This window comes from Nerophis lumbriciformis, linkage group LG13 (assembly GCF_033978685.3).
Source record: "Nerophis lumbriciformis linkage group LG13, RoL_Nlum_v2.1, whole genome shotgun sequence".
NCBI lineage: Eukaryota > Metazoa > Chordata > Actinopteri > Syngnathiformes > Syngnathidae > Nerophis > Nerophis lumbriciformis.
The window spans coordinates 12,978,871-12,997,385 of NC_084560.2; the positions used below are offsets into that span (position 1 = coordinate 12,978,871).

The 18,515-nt window shown below is 41.8% G+C and overlaps 1 protein-coding gene across 1 annotated transcript in view; it reads right to left on the reverse strand.

The window, feature by feature from the left end:
• The window catches only part of lrp2a (low density lipoprotein receptor-related protein 2a), a 161,955-nt gene that overhangs the window by 47,314 nt on the left and 96,126 nt on the right, over positions 1-18,515 (reverse strand). Inside the window, exons 48-58 of the mRNA XM_061971676.1 lie at positions 17,982-18,183; positions 17,558-17,853; positions 16,792-17,458; positions 15,141-15,311; positions 14,833-15,056; positions 14,501-14,678; positions 11,211-11,407; positions 10,894-11,139; positions 10,403-10,531; positions 3,630-3,749; positions 167-283 (exon numbers count right to left, since the gene is read on the reverse strand). Of these exons, the coding sequence (XP_061827660.1) occupies positions 167-283; positions 3,630-3,749; positions 10,403-10,531; positions 10,894-11,139; positions 11,211-11,407; positions 14,501-14,678; positions 14,833-15,056; positions 15,141-15,311; positions 16,792-17,458; positions 17,558-17,853; positions 17,982-18,183 (2,547 nt within the window). The remainder of the gene's footprint in view (positions 1-166; positions 284-3,629; positions 3,750-10,402; positions 10,532-10,893; positions 11,140-11,210; positions 11,408-14,500; positions 14,679-14,832; positions 15,057-15,140; positions 15,312-16,791; positions 17,459-17,557; positions 17,854-17,981; positions 18,184-18,515) is intronic.

An 18,515-nucleotide genomic window follows, 5' to 3' on the forward strand; every position in this document is an offset into this window, starting at 1 on the left:
CCATCTGAGCCTGACTACAGCATCTCTGAATGCATAGAAGCGTTCATTTGGCCTGAATAAAATACAACAGGTGGTGTGCTACTCGGGAAAAGGCAAGTTTTACAGCATCTTGGCATGGTGGTCCACAGTTACCCACAAACAGCCAAAACAAAGAGCCTCCACCCACCACAGTCCCTTTCATCCGAGTTGTCCTCACAGTCGTTGTCATGGTCACAGACCCAGCGGTCAGGAATGCAGCGCAGATTATTGCAGCGGAACTCGCTCTCGGTGCAAGTGCGCGGTACTGAGGGGACAAGAAAAAAGTGAGGAGATCCTTATTTTCATAAATTCACTCGTCTGAGACACATTTATCAAGCCAAATGGAACAAGTCAAGATATTTTCAAGAGCGCTGTATTATTATTTGACCCCAGCAGAAGACTCTTTAGCATCAGCAGCACCAGAAAGGCTCAAGTTGTTCCTCCTTAACCAGCACCTTCTCAGGCTTGATTTAATTCTGCAGGGTGAAAGGGTGACAGACTCCTTCACTCCTGAGGACAGTCTGTTTCTCAAGCTGCTGATAAGCTTTGTTTCTCTCCTCTCTCAGCAGCCAGCTGTCAGCACAAGTGTTAGGACTCTTGCTAAATATCACCACCGATAAAAGGATAACAAAAAGAATGATGTCCTTTCTGCGCCCTATAATCATTTTTATTTGCACACTTCTCAGAAAGAGCCAATTCATACAATAAATGGGCACTTTATTACACACAATGTAGTCATATAAAAAAAAGAAGTGTATGGAAATTCCACTCTGAATATGATAAGAATGCTTGGATATACAGTACACATTGTCACTGAAGGCATCACAACTAGGAAAGAACACATGTGGAGTTATGTACTTGACAGAATAAGGTGAAATAACTGAACACATGTTTTATTTTCTAGTTTCTTCAAAATAGCCACCCTTTGCTCTGATTACTGCTTTGCACACTCTTTCACCTTTTTTTGTTAAGTACATAACTCCACATGTGTTCATTCATAGTTTTGATGTGACAATCTACAATGTAAATAGTCATGAAAATACATTGAATGAGAAGGTGTGTCCAAACTTTTGGCCTGTACTGCATGTCGTTATTATTTATTAATCTTTTTATTCTATTTTAGACGGATTGTTTGTTTACATGTCGTTAAAATGATAATTTACCATTTTCACCACTAGGTAGGGCCATTAAACAATTTGAATCTAACAACAAAGGAATATATATCAATATTTGGCAGTTTCACCATAAGATGGACTCACATTTTCCCAGGGTCATTCAGTTGTGACCCACTTTTATACAACTAGAGGATGGAGAAAAAGAAGGAACTTATAAACTACAGAGTTGGACTGTCACATCGTGGTGAGGGAAGTCCTGTTTTGGGGTTGTCTGGCAAACTTCCTGTTTTATTTTGAAAATTCTAATCCTCTCGTTTCAGGCCACTTGCCTTTCCTCCTGTGTCACTGGTCTGATTTCTCTCCTGATTGCCTGATTGTGCCCACCTGTGTCACCCTTCCTCATGTGTATATAGTCCTCGTCTTCCCCTGTCTTGTTGCCAGAGTATATCGTCTCGCTACGTACCTCCAGCCTTGTCCACAGCCTTGTACCAAGTTTGATAAGTATTGTCTCGCTTTATTTATTGATTTCTTTGTTTCCTCTGAGAGAGTGATTTTCTTTTGCTAAAGTTTTTCGGTCAAGTCTTTTTGTATCAATTTTCATAGTGCCTTGTCTTCCTTTTTTTTCCTCCTTCTGGAGCGCTTTTAGTTTGCAGGCTTCTCAACTCTTTATAACATATTTTCTGTTTATAGCTTCTCGACTTCTTTTCATGAGTGAAATTACCTTTTTGTAGATTATCATAGATTGTTGGTTTTTTGTTATTAGACTCGTATAGAACTTTTGCTATTGCCCTTTTCCTCCTTATGGAGTGATTTTCTCTTTATTGCCTTATGTCCTATACTACACATCCTCTTGTTTCTCGAATATATCATAGATAGATTTTGTAGCCACTTTGTTTAATCACTCTGTCCAAGAGAGAGCAAAGAAAACTATCTAAATAAAGTCTGAGTCCTGCACCTGAGTCCTCATTTTTGCCAAGACCTAACATGGACAACAGTGGCGGACTTGCGCAAAGCTCTTCAGACAAATTTCTACCATATATGGAGCTATCCGCTGGAAAAAAACGTAAAAGATTTGGCAAATGGCAAGATGATTTCATAAATATATCCACCATGCCTCCGTGTTTTAAGTTAAAAATGTTCCTGACTTATGCAGACCCCAAATACACAAAAACAGGCACCAAAAGGTAAGAAAAGTTGCGTAATAGATTCCCTTTTAAAGTGCATGCAAAGTCACTGGATGCTGACTAATCATGGTACTTCAAATGCAGCTACTGCCATCTTGTAGAGTTAATTAGTACTACATCTGGAAGGTGTCTACAGCCATAACTTTTTAATATCAATCAATGGTTTTTGACCCAGTGCTAATTAGAGACCCATGTGGTTATTTGCTTTAGTAAACCACGCTCCCGGCGACCGTAGACACTCAGCGGTTTCGTCAATAGAGATGCTAATCAAAGCATTTACAACAGGGGTCCCCAAACTACGGCCCTAAAAAAACGGCCCACGGGAAGTCCCAAGCTAAAAAAAATTTTTTTTTAATTATTTTTTTATTAATCATTCATTTCTAATCCATTTACTACCGCTTGTTACTCTCGGTATCTCCTAGCCGCTCAGGCAAACCATATTGTCTAAAAATGAATTTTCCCATCGACAACGTGACAATGTTAAATGTTGATGAACATCAATGTTAATTGATGTTAAATGACAAAACGGATTATAAAGACAATGTATATATGTATATACACACACACACACACATATATATATATATATACACAGCCTGGCCCCCGGCCAAATTTTTTTTAACCCAATGCGGCGCCCGAGTCAAAAAGTTTGGGAACTCCTGATTTACAATATATACTGAGGAAGAAACCTAACTGTATGCAACCATAACAACCCACAGTCCTTTTTGGGTACCGAGCCACCAACTGTGCTCTTGTCGTGCCTCCACCAGGATCATGATGTCTATTCAGAGATACATTGTAGTTGTCTACACTCTTGTGTTTGTAATTATCTGTGCAAAGGCTAAATGTTTGTCGTTGATCTCTTGTATTAGATTTCATAAAGATTGTGCAGGTGTACCGAAAGTCTCTCCCCAAGACAAACAGCAACCAGATCAAGACGGGCAGCAACAATTAATCAGTTAATTCAATTAGAAAAAGCTTCAATTTGTATTCTTTGATTAATCGTTTAACTAGTGCAACTAATAAATATTGATAAAATCTGGGCCGCAGAGAGTGCCCGCAAATTTTCAATATGCGGACATAATTTTTATTTCTTTTAATGTACAAATGTTAAAAGTGTAATTTCAATGTTGATGATGTGCATTTATTAGGATAAAAAAAAAAAGAATGAAGATTATATGACAAGCATAAAAAAATGCTCAAATTGGCTGTGAGGCTATAAAGTATGTTTTATTTGATTAATCAAACAACGTAATAAATAGATTACTCAATGACTAAAATAATCAATAGTTGAAGCGTGGCGAGTACTCACTGCAGCTGCGTTCGTCAGAGTTGTCCCCACAGTCGTCATCGCCGTCACAGCGCCACCTTAGTGGGATGCAGCGATGGTTGTCACACTGGAAGTCACCACTGGTGTCGCAGGCCAACTCATCTAAATAAGACAAAATGAATAAGTTACATAAAAATATGAATGCGTTCATAGCCACTTTTGGATTTGTATAAACTGGATTTATATAGCGCTGTTCAAGACACCCAAAGAGTTTTACAGTTACAATTCATTATTCTCCGGAGTATTGGTGGTGGTGGTAAACTACATGTGTAGCCACAGCTGTCCTGGATTTGACTGATGGAAAAGTGGCTGCCAATTCACTTCATTGACCTCTCCAACTACCACCATTCACATTCATACAAAAGCCAAAAGCAGTGAAGTTGTCACGTTGTGTAAATGGTAAATAAAAAGAGAATACAATGATTTACAAATCCTTTTATTTTTTTTATTTTTTTTTATTTTATTTTTTTTATTTTTTTTATTTTATTTTTTTTATTTTATTTTTTTTATGTCCTGTCCAGCTTCTCAGGCAAATCATATAGTTGATGTAGATGCCCATGTCGGCTGTTCAGATTTACTTTACAAAAGAGAAGTGTAGGATACTTCTCTTGTTGCCTTATTTGTATTTGACTTTATTAAATGTATTTATATTATCATTTAGTGCAGCCGGGCCGGAGCAGGAGGGGATAGAAAGAGAAAAAAAAAAAGAAGACAGAGGGGGAAATTGTGGGGACAAGAGGGGGATTAGACAGAGAGACAAAAACAACAACAGCAAACAACAACAACAACAACAATAGAGCAACATCAGCAAATATGACATGTACAAATATGATGGTAAAAGTAATAGCAAATAAGCAGTTAGCGAAAAATAAAAAATAATACAGAAATGACAATGAGCATTATTACACTACAAATGGATCAATACAAATACCAATAGAAATAGCGCTATTGATAATGAACAATACCAATAATTTACCTTTATTATCAACAATACAGTTGTTTAAATGCAACAATACATATACGTAATGATAACTTGAGATACGAAAGAATGCAGAAAAATGGAGGGGGAGAAAGAGAAGCAACCTACATTAACCTTGTAGATTGTTATAGTCACAATAGGTTAAGCTTTGTCAGTGTGCCATGTGTTACACCCAGTTTACCCTAGGGCAACAACGTTAATATATGTTTGATGAAACGTGATTATGTGCATGAGTGTAAGTATGCATATGTACTTGTATATGTACAGAATGTGTATATGTGTTTGTACAATGAATGTATATGTACAGAATGTGTATATGTGTTTGTACAGTGAATGTATATGTACAGATCCTTTTCAACTTATATTCAATTGAATAGACTGCAAAGACAAGATATTTCATGTTCACATTGAGAAACTTTGTTATTTTTTGCAAATATTAGCTAATTTGGAATTTGATGCCTGCAACATGTTTCAAAAAAGCTGGCACAGGTGGCAAAAAAGATTGAGAAAGTTGAGGAATGCTCATTTAACACTTATTTGGAACATCCCACAGGTGAACAGGCTAATTGGGAACAGGTGGGTGCCATGATTGGGTATAAAACCAGCTTCCATGAAATGCTCAGTCATTCACAAACAAGGACGGGGTGAGGGTCACCACTTTGTCAACAAATGCCTGAGCAAATTGTTTAAGAACAACATTTCTCAACCAGCTATTGCAAGGAATTTAGGGATTACACCATCTACGCTCCGTAATATCATCAAAATGTTCAGAGAATCTGGAGAAATCACTATATGTAAGCGGCAAAGCTGAAAAACAACATTGAATGCCCGTGACCTTTGATCCCTCAGGCGGTACTGAGGGTCTATTCAATTGAATATAAGTTGAAAAGGTTTTGCAAATCATTGTATTCTCTTTTTATTTACCATTTACATAACGTGACAACTTCACTGCTTTTGTACACCAGTGTGGGCTGCACTAAAGACAAGGTGGGCCATGTGTCTAGCCCAAGAACATATGTGACTGAGATAGAGAAAGCGGAATTCGAACCACCAACCGGTTTCTGGACAACCTCCTCTGCTCTTTAGCTTGCTAGTTTCCGTCGTTGCGTAACTGCAACGACGGATTTAAGTTGGCTGTTGCACACCTTCAACCAAATATAGTGCTTTTGGTGGAGTGATCCTTAAATGTCACTGTCAAATCTGTGTACACTCCCATCAACTGAAGTACTTTTGTTCTTACGCACCTCTGAGGCTGAAGGTGAAACATTATACTGTATTGCACTTAAACTTTTGAGTTAATGTTCACCACACATCATAAAATGATAAAAGAAACTTACAGAAAGTTATCAAATCTATACTGATTTCCTCAATTGAGGCACCTAGACGCACCCATTGAGATGAAGCCAAAAGGACCATAATACCACTCTGTAGTTGTCATTCTCTGACTGGCACATACAGTACACACAGTTGTCATTCTCTGACTGGCACATACCCACAGTTGTCATTCTCTGACTGGTACATACACTCAGTTGTCATTCTCTGACTGGCACATACAGTACACACAGTTGTCATTCTCTGACTGGCACATACACACAGTTGTCATTCTCTGACTGGCACATACACTCAGCTGTCATTCTCTGACTGGCACATACAGTACACACAGTTGTCATTATCTGACTGGCACATACACTCAGTTGTCATTCTCTGACTGGCACATACAGTACACACAGTTGTCATTATCTGACTGGCACATACACACAGTTGTCATTCTCTGACTGGCACATACAGTACACACAGTTGTCATTCTCTGACTGGCACAGACACAGAGTTGTCATTCTCTGACTGGCACATACACTCAGTTGTCCACGCAACGCTTTATGACGCGTCCCGGGTTTACGAACATTTGAACTAAACAGAACTCTTAACAAGACAAATAACATGAGGGTGATTATTGTAACAAGTGAAAGAAAGTTTCATCTATTATTGGCATCCAGTCAGGAAAAAGAGGCAGTTGTATATGCACACTACATCACCATGACAACACATGAATACAGCCTTTTCAAATTAAAGTGTTATCTGTTTCATGGATTTCAATGACATTCACAAGTTTTAGTCAAACTCTATACTCCGTAACAACCAAAACAAAAGAGGTGTCAGAGCAAAGTCCGCCTCATTAGTAATGAGCCGGCCTTCATTCCAGACTTCAGCACTTTTGTCCCACTTGAAGCTTAACTTAAGCGCAAACAGGAAAGTAGGGCCCTTACAGAGCAACAAAGTGTACAAGCGTATTCAAGGGTCGGGCAGGTCTGAATTAGATTCAGTTAAATATTATGGTATTTTATTTTATTTCTCAAATGTAGCTTCATGACCTCTACTACATTCAGGACCTCAAGCCAGGCCCAGCAACATGTGCTGTTTTTGTTCTACTGTTATAATTGAGACAAAAAGTCAACTCTGGAAGCAGTTTCACCTAGATGAATTTGAAAAGTGAACAAGTATTTGTTAATTTTTATTCTACTACAGAGTGATTAAAAAGGAATCAACACACAAAAAACACTGTAATAGACTGAATCATTTGATACAGGAGTTATCCAGGTTTTATTGTCTTACAATCTCACCGTTGTGGTCGTGTCATCCTTTCGGCGCCGTTCAATTGTAGAAAGACCACGTGTTTATTTACCCTCAAAATGGCGACTAACAGCAGCAATCAACACTTCAAGTACTTTGATGAAGTGATGAAGTGCTTTGAGAGGATAGTCATGTCACACATCACATCCCAGACACACTGGACCCTCTACAGATTGCCTACCGGCAGAACCGGTCCACTGAGGATGCAGTCAACACCGTCATCCACACCACCCTCACTCACTTATAGGGCAAGGACACCTATGCCAGACTATTATTCATCGACTACAGCTCTGCTTTCAACACGGTCATCCCACAAAAACTCACTGCTAAACTCCTCACTGTTGGTCTGACACCGGCTCTCTGTGACTGGGTCCTGAACTATCTCACAAACCGGCCCCAGTCAGTCAGAATCGGCAACCAGACATCAGGCACAAAGGTTCTAAGCATAGGGACCCCCCAAGGCTGCGTGCTGAGCCCCCTATTGTACACCCTCTTCACACACGACTGTGTGGCCTCCCAGAACAACACCAGTATCATCAAGTTTGCAGATGATACTACGGTCGTCGGACTGATCACCGGGGGAGCTGAGGCAGCATACAGAAAGGAGGTAGCGGAACTGGTGGCCTGGTGTCAGGATAATAATCTCTCCTTGAACACAGACAAGACCAAGGAGATGATTATTGACCCACGGAGAAGGAGTGCACAGTACACACCTCTGTACATAGGGGGGACAAAGGTGGACAGGGTGAAAACCTTTAAATTCCTTGGGACCCACATCAGCGAGGACCTCACCTGGGATCACAACACCCAACAAACAATAAAGAAAGCCCAGCAGCGACTGTACTTCCTAAGAAGGCTGAGAAAATTTGGCATGCCACACAAAATTCTCAGCAACTTCTATAGAAGTATGGTTGAGAGTGTCCTTACCAGCTCAATCATGGTCTGGTATGGAAACAGCACTGCTAAGGACAGGAAGGCACTCCAGCGAGTGATTAAAACTGCTCAGTACATATCAGGAGCAGCCTTCCCCTCACTACAGGACATGTACTCTACCAGGGCCACCAGGAGAGTACACAACATCATAAAGGACAGTACACACACCCAGCACAGTCTCTTCAGCCTCCTACCATCAGGCAGACGATACAGGAGCCTGAAATCCAGGACTACAAGACTGACAAAGAGTTTCTACTCACAGGCCATCAGGCTTGTGAATGCTAACGTGTGAATGCTAGCACCCCCCCGTTTTACTTTTGTCTTTTTGAACGAGACAGCTACCATGACCACCCCCGAACTGTGAACCATCACTGTAGACATTTTTCACCTTTGATTACTAAAGACACTTTAACTGCTGCTGTGACCCAACCCACCTCCATATTTATACTGTTGACTGTCAATCAGAATGTGCAATAATGTTATGTTACTTACTGTGCCTTGTATATAAATTTTTATTTTTATTTTTTATTTTTAGCTAAGTACCGTGTGACTTGTTGAAGGGTGGACTAGCAAAGTAAGATTTTCATTGTACGGCAAACTGTCTGTTTAACTGTGCATATGACAATAAACAATATTCAATCTTGAATCTTGAAGTACTTTAACTTTAACAAAGTGAATAGCAACATCCTGGAGCGTGTTTGGGTCTTTATGTTGTCTGTGCTGGCCATATTCAGCACTTGTATAGCATGAAATAAATAGTTATGTACAACACAAGTGTTCAAGCTAGCTTTTCTATTGTTTTTCCTTTTTGAAATATCAAGTGATAATTTTGGCCTATTCTTTTTGAATCACCCCGTACATTATCAATATTTATTTCTCCAAAATATCACAATGAGATTAAGAAAATCTCCTGTGCCATGGAGTCCTGCCACAACACCAGTGTGGGTGACACTGAGGGCCAGTAGATGAAGTGTCTTGCCCGAGGACACGACGGCAATGAACCAGGAGCCCACTAGTTTCTGGGCGACCGCTCTACCATATGAGCCACACCTCCCCCAATTTTGTATTTTTAAATGTCGTATTATAGTTTAATGATATCAGCAATATTTGTGAGATTTATAGAATTCCATGTTCATGTATAGTATCTGATGTCCAGTGATTATAGCCAGAACCAGCATGATGATCATTTAATTTCAGTTTTAATTCCAGACAATCTAGCAGGTGGAAGGAGCAGCTTTGTTTTCATAAGATCCATTACACATTGGTAATAAAAGAATCCTTATTCTCATTATGTTATCACCAGATATTCTCTCCCTGTGTTAATACTCAATTTAAATGACAGATTGATCTGCGGCAAACCTTTTTGGACAGGGTGTTGGCACACAGTACACTCCAAGCAAAGCCATCACTGCTTTCATAACTTCACTGTTGGGGGTCTTAAGTTACGCTGAAGTTTGTTATACAAGCCATCACGTTTCTTAATTAAACCGCAAAGGGGGGAGTGGAGGAGCTTGTCTAAGACAGATGGGTGACCTCTATGTGTATGTGTGTGTGTGTGTGTGTGTGTGTGTGTGTGTGTGTGTGTGTGTGTGTGTGCAGAGGATAAGGCTGCAGGGAAGTGGAGGAGAGCTGGTGTGAGCACACAGTGCTGGGTGTCAAAGATAGAGTGAGTCCTGCCCTCCTCATCCTCCACCTGGCCCATCTGCTGCATTCTTAAGGGAAGATTAGCGCAGATCTCCCCCCCTGCTCGGGCATGGCACTAATGGAGTAAGGGCCTCTGATAAGAACCGGGAGGGCCGGTTAGTGTGTGTGTGTAGACTACAAAGCTCCCTGTATGAACCCGGGCCCCTCACGCACGGACAGAGCTACAACACATATAACATATATATTATCCAACAGATGCTCTAGTCGGCAACTTACACTACATCACAGGGTGTGATGTTGCACTGGAAGCTGAGGTGAATGTTAAGTGGAAAGTAGTTCAGTTAAGTGGAATTCACTCCTTAAATACACCCGGTTATTTCCACGCTTTTGTGATTTAGTGGGTAGGAAAGAGCTTCACACACAGCGGAACATGGTACAGAGGGGACACCAATGTCCTGTCTAAGCTGGAGGACTCACCACAGCCCTCCTGGTCATCAATGTCCTATCTAAGCTGGAGGACTCACCACAGCCCTCCTGGTCATCAATGTCCTATTTGAGCTGGAGGACTCACCACAGCCCTCCTCGTCACTGTTGTCTCTGCAGTCGTTGTGGCCGTTGCACAGCGACCACAGCGGCACACATCGGTAGTTGGTCTTGCAGGTGAACTCGGTGTGGTTGTCGCATCGATACGCCGGCCCCACTTTGAAAGAAAACACAGCAAGACATCGAGGGGAATTTTAAACCTCAGAGTTGTTCAACTGTTGAACTCAATCTCCGACCTAAGATCAGAGACCATTGACCATAAGTCAATGGTCCAAAAAATTAAGCTCACACTTGTCTAAATATAGTTTGTGTTTTTGTGTTTTAAGGACCTCACATGACATTTACCGGTAACCAGACTAAAATGTTGCTTAAAGAATTTCTTGTGTTTATGTTACATTTGACCACTAACTGGAAATAGAATATTCTGTTCTGAAGGTCCTCTCACTGGATATGAAAATGCCTTCTTATTCTAACTTCTAGAACAGAAAACATGATGCAGGAATGTAAAAGTGGACTTACTGCACTCGTCTAGAGGCTCATCAGAGTTGTCCCCGCAGTCATCATCCGTGTCACATTTCCAACTCTGAGGTATGCAGCGTCCATTACGACATTTCAACTGTCCAGGGCGACATGTCCTAGTGGAACAATGCGACGGGTCTTCATCTGATTGATCAGCGCAATCATTTTCTCTGTCGCACTGCCACGACTCAGGGATGCACTGCTTATTCCCGCACTGCCACTGGTGAGCTTCACATTGGTGTGTCACTGGAGGGGAATCAACACTTCAAATGGAGAAAAGGATGGTGACAATAGGTCATGTGAGAACCATAACTCACCACACAGCACGGGATCTTCATCTGAGCTATCGTGGCAATCCTGTTTGCCGTTACACAGGAAATGCGGACTGGTACAGTTACCGTCGTTGCACTGGAACTGGCCGAGTCGGCAGTGGCGAGCAGGGCAGGTGGACGGCTCGTCTGAGCCGTCTCCGCAGTCTTGCTGACCATCACACTTCCACCAGATTGGAATACAACTGATGAAGCGACAAGGAGCAGACTTTAAGGCCTTTTGTTTAGCGTTTTTCTGATTTCAAATCTGTCTTCTTACAATCCAGACATTGGTAGAGTAGTTAAGTGGCTACACATATCACATTTCACATACCACTTTTATAATACAAAAGCAGTGAAGTTGTCACGTTGTGTAAATGGTAAATAAAAAGAGAATACAATGATTTGCAAATCCTTTTCAACTTATATTCAATTGAATAGACTGCAAAGACAAGATATTTCATGTTCCCACTGAGAAACTTTGTTATTTTTTGCAAATATTAGCTCATTTGGAATTTGATGCCTGCAACATGTTTAACAAAAGCTGGCATAAGTGGCAAAAAAGACTGAGAAAGTTGAGGAATGCTAATTTAACACTTATTTGGAACATCCCACAGGTGAACAGGCTAATTGGGAACATGTGGGTGCCATGATTGAGTATAAAAGCAGCTTCCATGAAATGCTCAGTTATTCACAAACAAGGATGGGGCGAGGGTCACCACTTTTTCAACAAATGCCTGAGCAAATTGTTTAAGAACAACATTTCTCAAGGAGCTATTGCAAGGAATTTAGGGATTTTACCATCTACGCTCCGTAATATCATCAAAAGGTTCAAAGAATCTGGAGAAATCACTGCACGTAAGCGGCAAGGCCGTGAGCTTCGATCCCTCAGGCGGTACTGCATCAAAAAGCGACATCAGTGTGTAAAGGATATCACCACAAGGGCTCAGGAACACTTCAGAAAACCACTGTCAGTAACTACAGTTGGGACGGCGTGGCGCAGTGGTAGAGTGGCCGTGCGCGACCCGAGGGTCCCTGGTTCAATCCCCACCTAGTACCAACCTCGTCATGTCCGTTGTGTCCTGAGCAAGACACTTCACCCTTGCTCCTGATGGGTGCTGGTTAGCGCCTTGCATGGCAGGTCCCTCCATCAGTGTGTGAATGTGTGTGTGAATAGGTAAATGTGGAAGTAGTGTCAAAGCGCTTTGAGTACCTTGAAGGTAGAAAAGCGCTATACAAGTACAACCTATTTATCATTTATTTATACAGTTGGTCGCTACATCTGTAAGTGCAATTTAAAACTCTACTATGCAAAGTCAAAGTCATTTATCAACAACACCCAGAAACTCAGCCGGTTTTGCTCGGCCCGAGCTCATCTAAGATGGACTGATGCAAAGTAGAAAAGTGTTCTGTGGTTTGACAAGTCCACATTTCACCAAATTGTTTTTGGGAACTGTGGATGTGGTGTTTTCCGGAACAAAGAGGAAAAGAACCATCTGGACTGTTCTAGGCACAAAGTTCAAAAGCCAACATATGTGATGGTATGGGGGTGTTTTAGTGCCCATTAGTGCCCAAGGCATTGGTAACTTACACATCTGTGAAGTCACCATTAATGCTGAAAGGTACATACAGGTTTTGGAGCACCATATGTTGCCATCCAAGCAACATTATCATGGACGCCCCTGCTTATTTCAACAAGACAATGCCAAGCCGTGTGTTACAACAGCATGGCTTCATAGTAAAAGAGTGCGGGTAATAGACTGGCCTGCCTGTAGTCCAGACATTGATAATGTGTGGTGCAATATGAAGGCTAAAATATCAGAAGGGAGACTGTTGAACAACTTAAGTTGTACATCAAGCAAGAATGGGAAATAATTTCACTTCAAAAATGTGTCTCCTCAGTTCCCAAACCTTTACTGAGTGTTGTTAAAAGAAAAGACGATGTGGTAAAAATGCCTTTTTTGCAATGTGTTGCTGCCATTAAAGTCAAAGTTCATGATTATTTGTCAAAAAAAAAAAGTTTCTCAGTGTGAACATGAAATATCTTGTCTTTGCAGTCTATTCAATTGAATATAAATTGAAAATGATTGTATTCTGTTTTTATTTACCATTTACACAACGTGACAACTTCACTGCTTTTGGCTTTTGTATTATATATCCCTGAGAGTAGACAGTGTACAGCTCGTATAGCGGTACAGATTTACTATCTGCTGAAAATGAGTCAACACAAGTAGCTAGCAACACAAGTGAGTAACAAGTAAAGACCTGTTCCAAACACTGGCTCGTTATTAGTTTTTTTTCTTTGCTTTTTTTTTTAATTACAGAAACGATCACTGGTAAAAGTTATATGTTAAGATGTAGGTCAGAATGATTTCAATTTACAATCTATTTTACAATTTATTTTACTCTATTCGTGGGAATTATTCTGAAATATTGACTCTAATTTTATTTTTTGGTTTTCATTGTAAACATTCCATAGAGTGGTGTCCAATCTTTGACAGTGACATCACTATTTAGATTTTTTTCCAATTGTAGTAAAATAGCATTTAACAATACAAGAAAAGAAAATATAGAAATAAGCAAGAATAAAATGTATACCTGTATATAAAAATAAAACTAGAATAAAAAGTTGTGACTACCTGGTGTGTGTACGCTTTAAACTACTTGACATATATTCATTTCAGGCCATTGCATGCGCCTCATGTGTGCTGGTCTGACAATAGAGTTCCTAGAATATCCCCATTAAACAATAAACCAGAATCATCTAAATCTCCACACATCACCCAAATGTTTATTTTGAATCTGACTCATTCTCTCGTGCCAGTCGTGTGGCACGCACATCTGCATGTGCATGAAAAATGGCTCATCAACAAACGGCTCAGATTCACAAATTGTAGAGTCATTCAAAAGACTTGATTGGTTCGCAATGACACATCTCTAGGAGCAAGATATTTAGTCAGGCATGATGTGCAGGAGTGTCATGGACTGGGTATCCATGAGTCATGTCGGCTCTAGAGGGCTGAAATTCATTGAGGGGCAAATGTACTGTACAATTTTTAACATGTAGAGGATAGTTCACTTTGAGGTGTACGCCGACTTAAACAAGTTGAAAAACGTATTCGGGTGTTACCATTTAGTGGTCAATTGTACGGAATATGTACTTCTCTGTGCAATCTACTAATTAAAGTTTCAATCAATCAAAAAAAAAAACGCACTTATGTAGCCAGCTAATTTGACAATAGTGGCCGTGCGAGGAAACTAAGAGAATCCAGAAGGCAAAGAAAGACAAGATAACAAACCGTTCATTGTTTGTGCATCTGTACTGGGTGCTGGTGCACATGGGAAGGCATCTGGTCACACCTCCTATTTGCATTGCCAGGAAGTGGTCAGGACACTCGCAGGTGTGTTCCCGTCCCCCGTGACGGATGAGACACAGGTGAGTGCAGCCTCCATTGTTCACCCCACAGGGGTTGTTTACTACCGGGGGAAGGAGCAAGAACGGACCAAACAATCCCAGTTTACCATAGCGGATTACATAGAGGACTCGTATTGATAATCTAAACATGTGCTTAGAATAGCTGAGCAGGATGAGATATATCACTCTTAGAAATGAGAAGCTGCTGCAACTCACCAATAGGCTGCCTGTAGGGATGGCACACGTGAATGTCAAAAGGTCTGTGAGTGGTGTTGACCAGAACCTGGCGACCAGAACCGTCGTACTTGTTGCCTTTTTCCACCGTGCGTGTGTTCCAGTCTGTCCAGTAGACCGTGTCTTCGAACAAGGTCAGGGCAAACGGGTGAGGCAAGACTCCATCATACACTGTGTGTCTGTGGTGACCATCCAGGTCTGAGTACCTGAGATGGCAAAATGGAAGGATGAAACTGCAAGTCTGAAACTCTTAATTGTAAGCTAACTGCAGACACACAACATGTGCTCACTCAATGTAGTTCAAATGTGCGTCAGACCAGTACAGCTTGTCATTGGTGTAGTCAATGGTGAGTCCATTGGGCCACTCTATCTTGGTGGTGATGACCACTACTTTGTTAGTTCCGTCCATTCCAACTCGACCTATGAAGGCTTTGTCTCCCCAGTCGGTCCAGTACACATATCTAAGAAACAAAAGGCACAACCCATGACCATTGTATCAACAAGGTAAAACACCTGCATGCATAATGGAACTATTATGGTGTATAACAAAGCATATACTGTACTGTAGACCTCTAAAGTAGCTGATCTGTGGTTGCCATAGCAATGACAGAGATGCTATTCTCCTGATTGCAAGCGAATGTTTCACCAAAATGATTGGAGGGATGTTTAAGGCATTATAACTTGAAATAGATACCAGGTACATATTATACGTATATAGTACTGTATAAGTACAATTATATTAAATGATAAAGCTGCTGTATGACATTACAAAGAGTGGCTGCCTTAAGGGCGCTTGTGTTCGGATGAGCTGCAATCCCACTCTTGTCTTGGTCCAACTATATATATATATAAGTTAGGCCCCTCTAATACACACACACACAACAAAGAGGTAATGTGATGTTACAAAAGCAATGTTTGGCAAAGCATACGATTTCCCTCACAAGTTCAACGGTAATAATATAGCAACCACCATAGCAACGAACATTCACATTCTGGTGAGACAGCCGTGAATGACAGCCTGTACGGCAGTCATCTTGTTACAAACTTTTACTTCTAACTGTAACACATATAGACATGTATTTGTTAAATATGTACTCTTAAACCATCATGGGTACCACATGCTAGCCCAGGCCTGGGCAATTATTTTGACTCGGGGAGGCCAAATTTGGAGAAGAAAATGTGTCTGGGGGCCGGTATATCTGATTTTTAGGAACACGAATACAAAACCTCACAATAATGTCTGACTGAATGCTAAAAAACTTTATGACAGACACTCTGTGGAAATGCTCCCCACCCACGCTGCTTGGTGCCTCGTCTGAGCTGCTGTGACGTAGACGACTATAGTAACTAAATAGATGACTATAGTAACTAACTAGATGACCATAGTAACTAATTAGATGACCATAGTAACTAGTATATGATGCAGATTCCAAGCATTGAAAGACTTAGTATAGTTGAAGACTTACGGTCATTAGAAAACATCATAATGGCAGCTACACTTTACATCTTAAACATCTAAAATAATGATTTGGGAATGTCAGGCGGGCCAGATTGAAAAGCTTAACGGGCCGCATGTGGCCCCAGGGCCTTAATTTGCCCAGAGTCTGTGCTAGCCATTGGTGGTGTTCTTATGTTTTGGGGTTTTTATTATTTAAAATGGAAAATTTAGTTATCAATTTATTTTGCTCTACACCACATATCCTCATTATGCTTACGGGTGAGCTGGAGCCTATCCCAGCTAACTTTTAGTACATTCTGGACTGGTCACCAACCAATTGCAAGACACACAAATAAGCATTAATTGACTTAATAGACAATTTGGAGTGTGCAATTAGCCTAACATGCATGTTTTTGGAATGTGGGATGAACCAAAAATATATCTATGAAAGTGATCCTGCCAATCCAGTAACCAGGCTCGACCTTTATGTTTTTTCTACTCACCCATGTTTGGGATGCAACACCATGGCTCTGGGGTTCTCAAAGCAGAATGTGTTATTGGCATCCACACAGTGTTCCGCCAGTTTCTTCACAAAACGCCCATCTAGTTCCGCTACTTTAAGGCAATCCATGAAACTGTCCACCCAGTAGAGTTTTCTGCCAACCCAGTCGACCGCGAGGCCCTCACCATGCAGAACCCCGTTGACCACCACCTCTCTGTCGCTGCCGTTGAAGAACATCCTCTCAATCACTCTGCGGTTGACGTCGATCCAATACATGCGCTTGTCCACGCGGTCAAAATCTACGGCCACCACACTGGTAAGACCCTGCAGGATCAGCGAGTAGGCCTGTCCGTCCGTGGACAGGTTCCTGAGGTAGTAGCGGTTGCTGAAGATGAGGTATGGCGAGATGTTGCTGTTCTGGCGGCAGCTGCGCCCATCCGGCTGGCGTAGGAACCCCGGGGCGCACTTGCAGACGTACGAGCCCACCGTGTTCTCGCACACTTGGCCGCACACGCTCGGCGTATCGGCACACTCGTTGACATCGTCGCACGTTTTGCCGTCAGACATGAGGTGGTAGCCGGAGCGACACGTGCAGATGAAGCTAGTGTGGGTGTCAGAACAATTGTGGTCGCAGTGATGGATGGATGGGTCTGTGCACTCATTAATACCTTGAATTAGAGAAGCACAGCACTATTCTGACTCTTTACATTTAGGTTTTGGGAGTCAAAGTGTGTCGGATACAAAACGTATCAGATGGTCACACTTACCGCATCCCTTCTCGTCACTGTTGTCGGAGCAATTGTCGTCGCGGTTGCACACCTGGCTGAGGGGAATACAGTGTCCGTTGTCACACATGAACTCTCCTGGGGGACAGGTGGGCGGGGGGGTGTGGCACATGTGCTCCAGCTCATCTGACTTATCGCCGCAGTCGTTATCCCCGTCGCAGACAAAGTCATGTGACACGCAGCGGCCATTCTGGCAGGTGAACTGCTGCTGCTGGCAGGGCTGATAGGCGCAGCCCTGTTCATCGCTGCTGTCGCCGCAGTCATTGCGTCGGTCACACCTGGTTTCAAAGAACATCCACAGCATGGTTTCAAAGAACATCCACAGCATGGTTTCAAAGAACATCCACAGCATGGTTCCACGTGGCATGGACAGATGGCGTTTGTGAAAGACTTTGCTTAGTCTGACCTGTAAGAACTACGTATGCAGAGGCCATTGCTGCATGTGAACTCATTGATGCCACAGGATCTACGGCTGCAGTTCTGATGCTCATCCAAGGCGTCGGTGCAGTCCGCATCGCCATCACACAGCCAGTCGCGAGGAATGCACTTGCGCTGAGGCTGCCGGTTGTTCTCGCAGGTGAACTCCAGGCTGGAGCATGTGCGGTTGGCTGAATGCAATCACACAAGGAAGAAAGGGATGAAGATGATGAACACGGTCCAAACATTCCAAACTGTATTTCAAAAAACATTCAGCCGTGACTGGAAATTCTTTATTGGTCTAGCATGGCTGATCCACTTTGTTTAAAGTAAGCCTCCTACAGGGCTGTAGGCATCTTATAGTGCAGCACACACTTGAGCCAGGTTAAAGGATACATGCTCAAAGTAATGAGTGAGGCAGGCGAAATGAGGAATGTCAGCTCCTTGAACTGTACAGGAGCCTGAGATGTGTCGCTGCACATACTGTACTCTCCAAAATATCATCAATACCATATTGACCCGG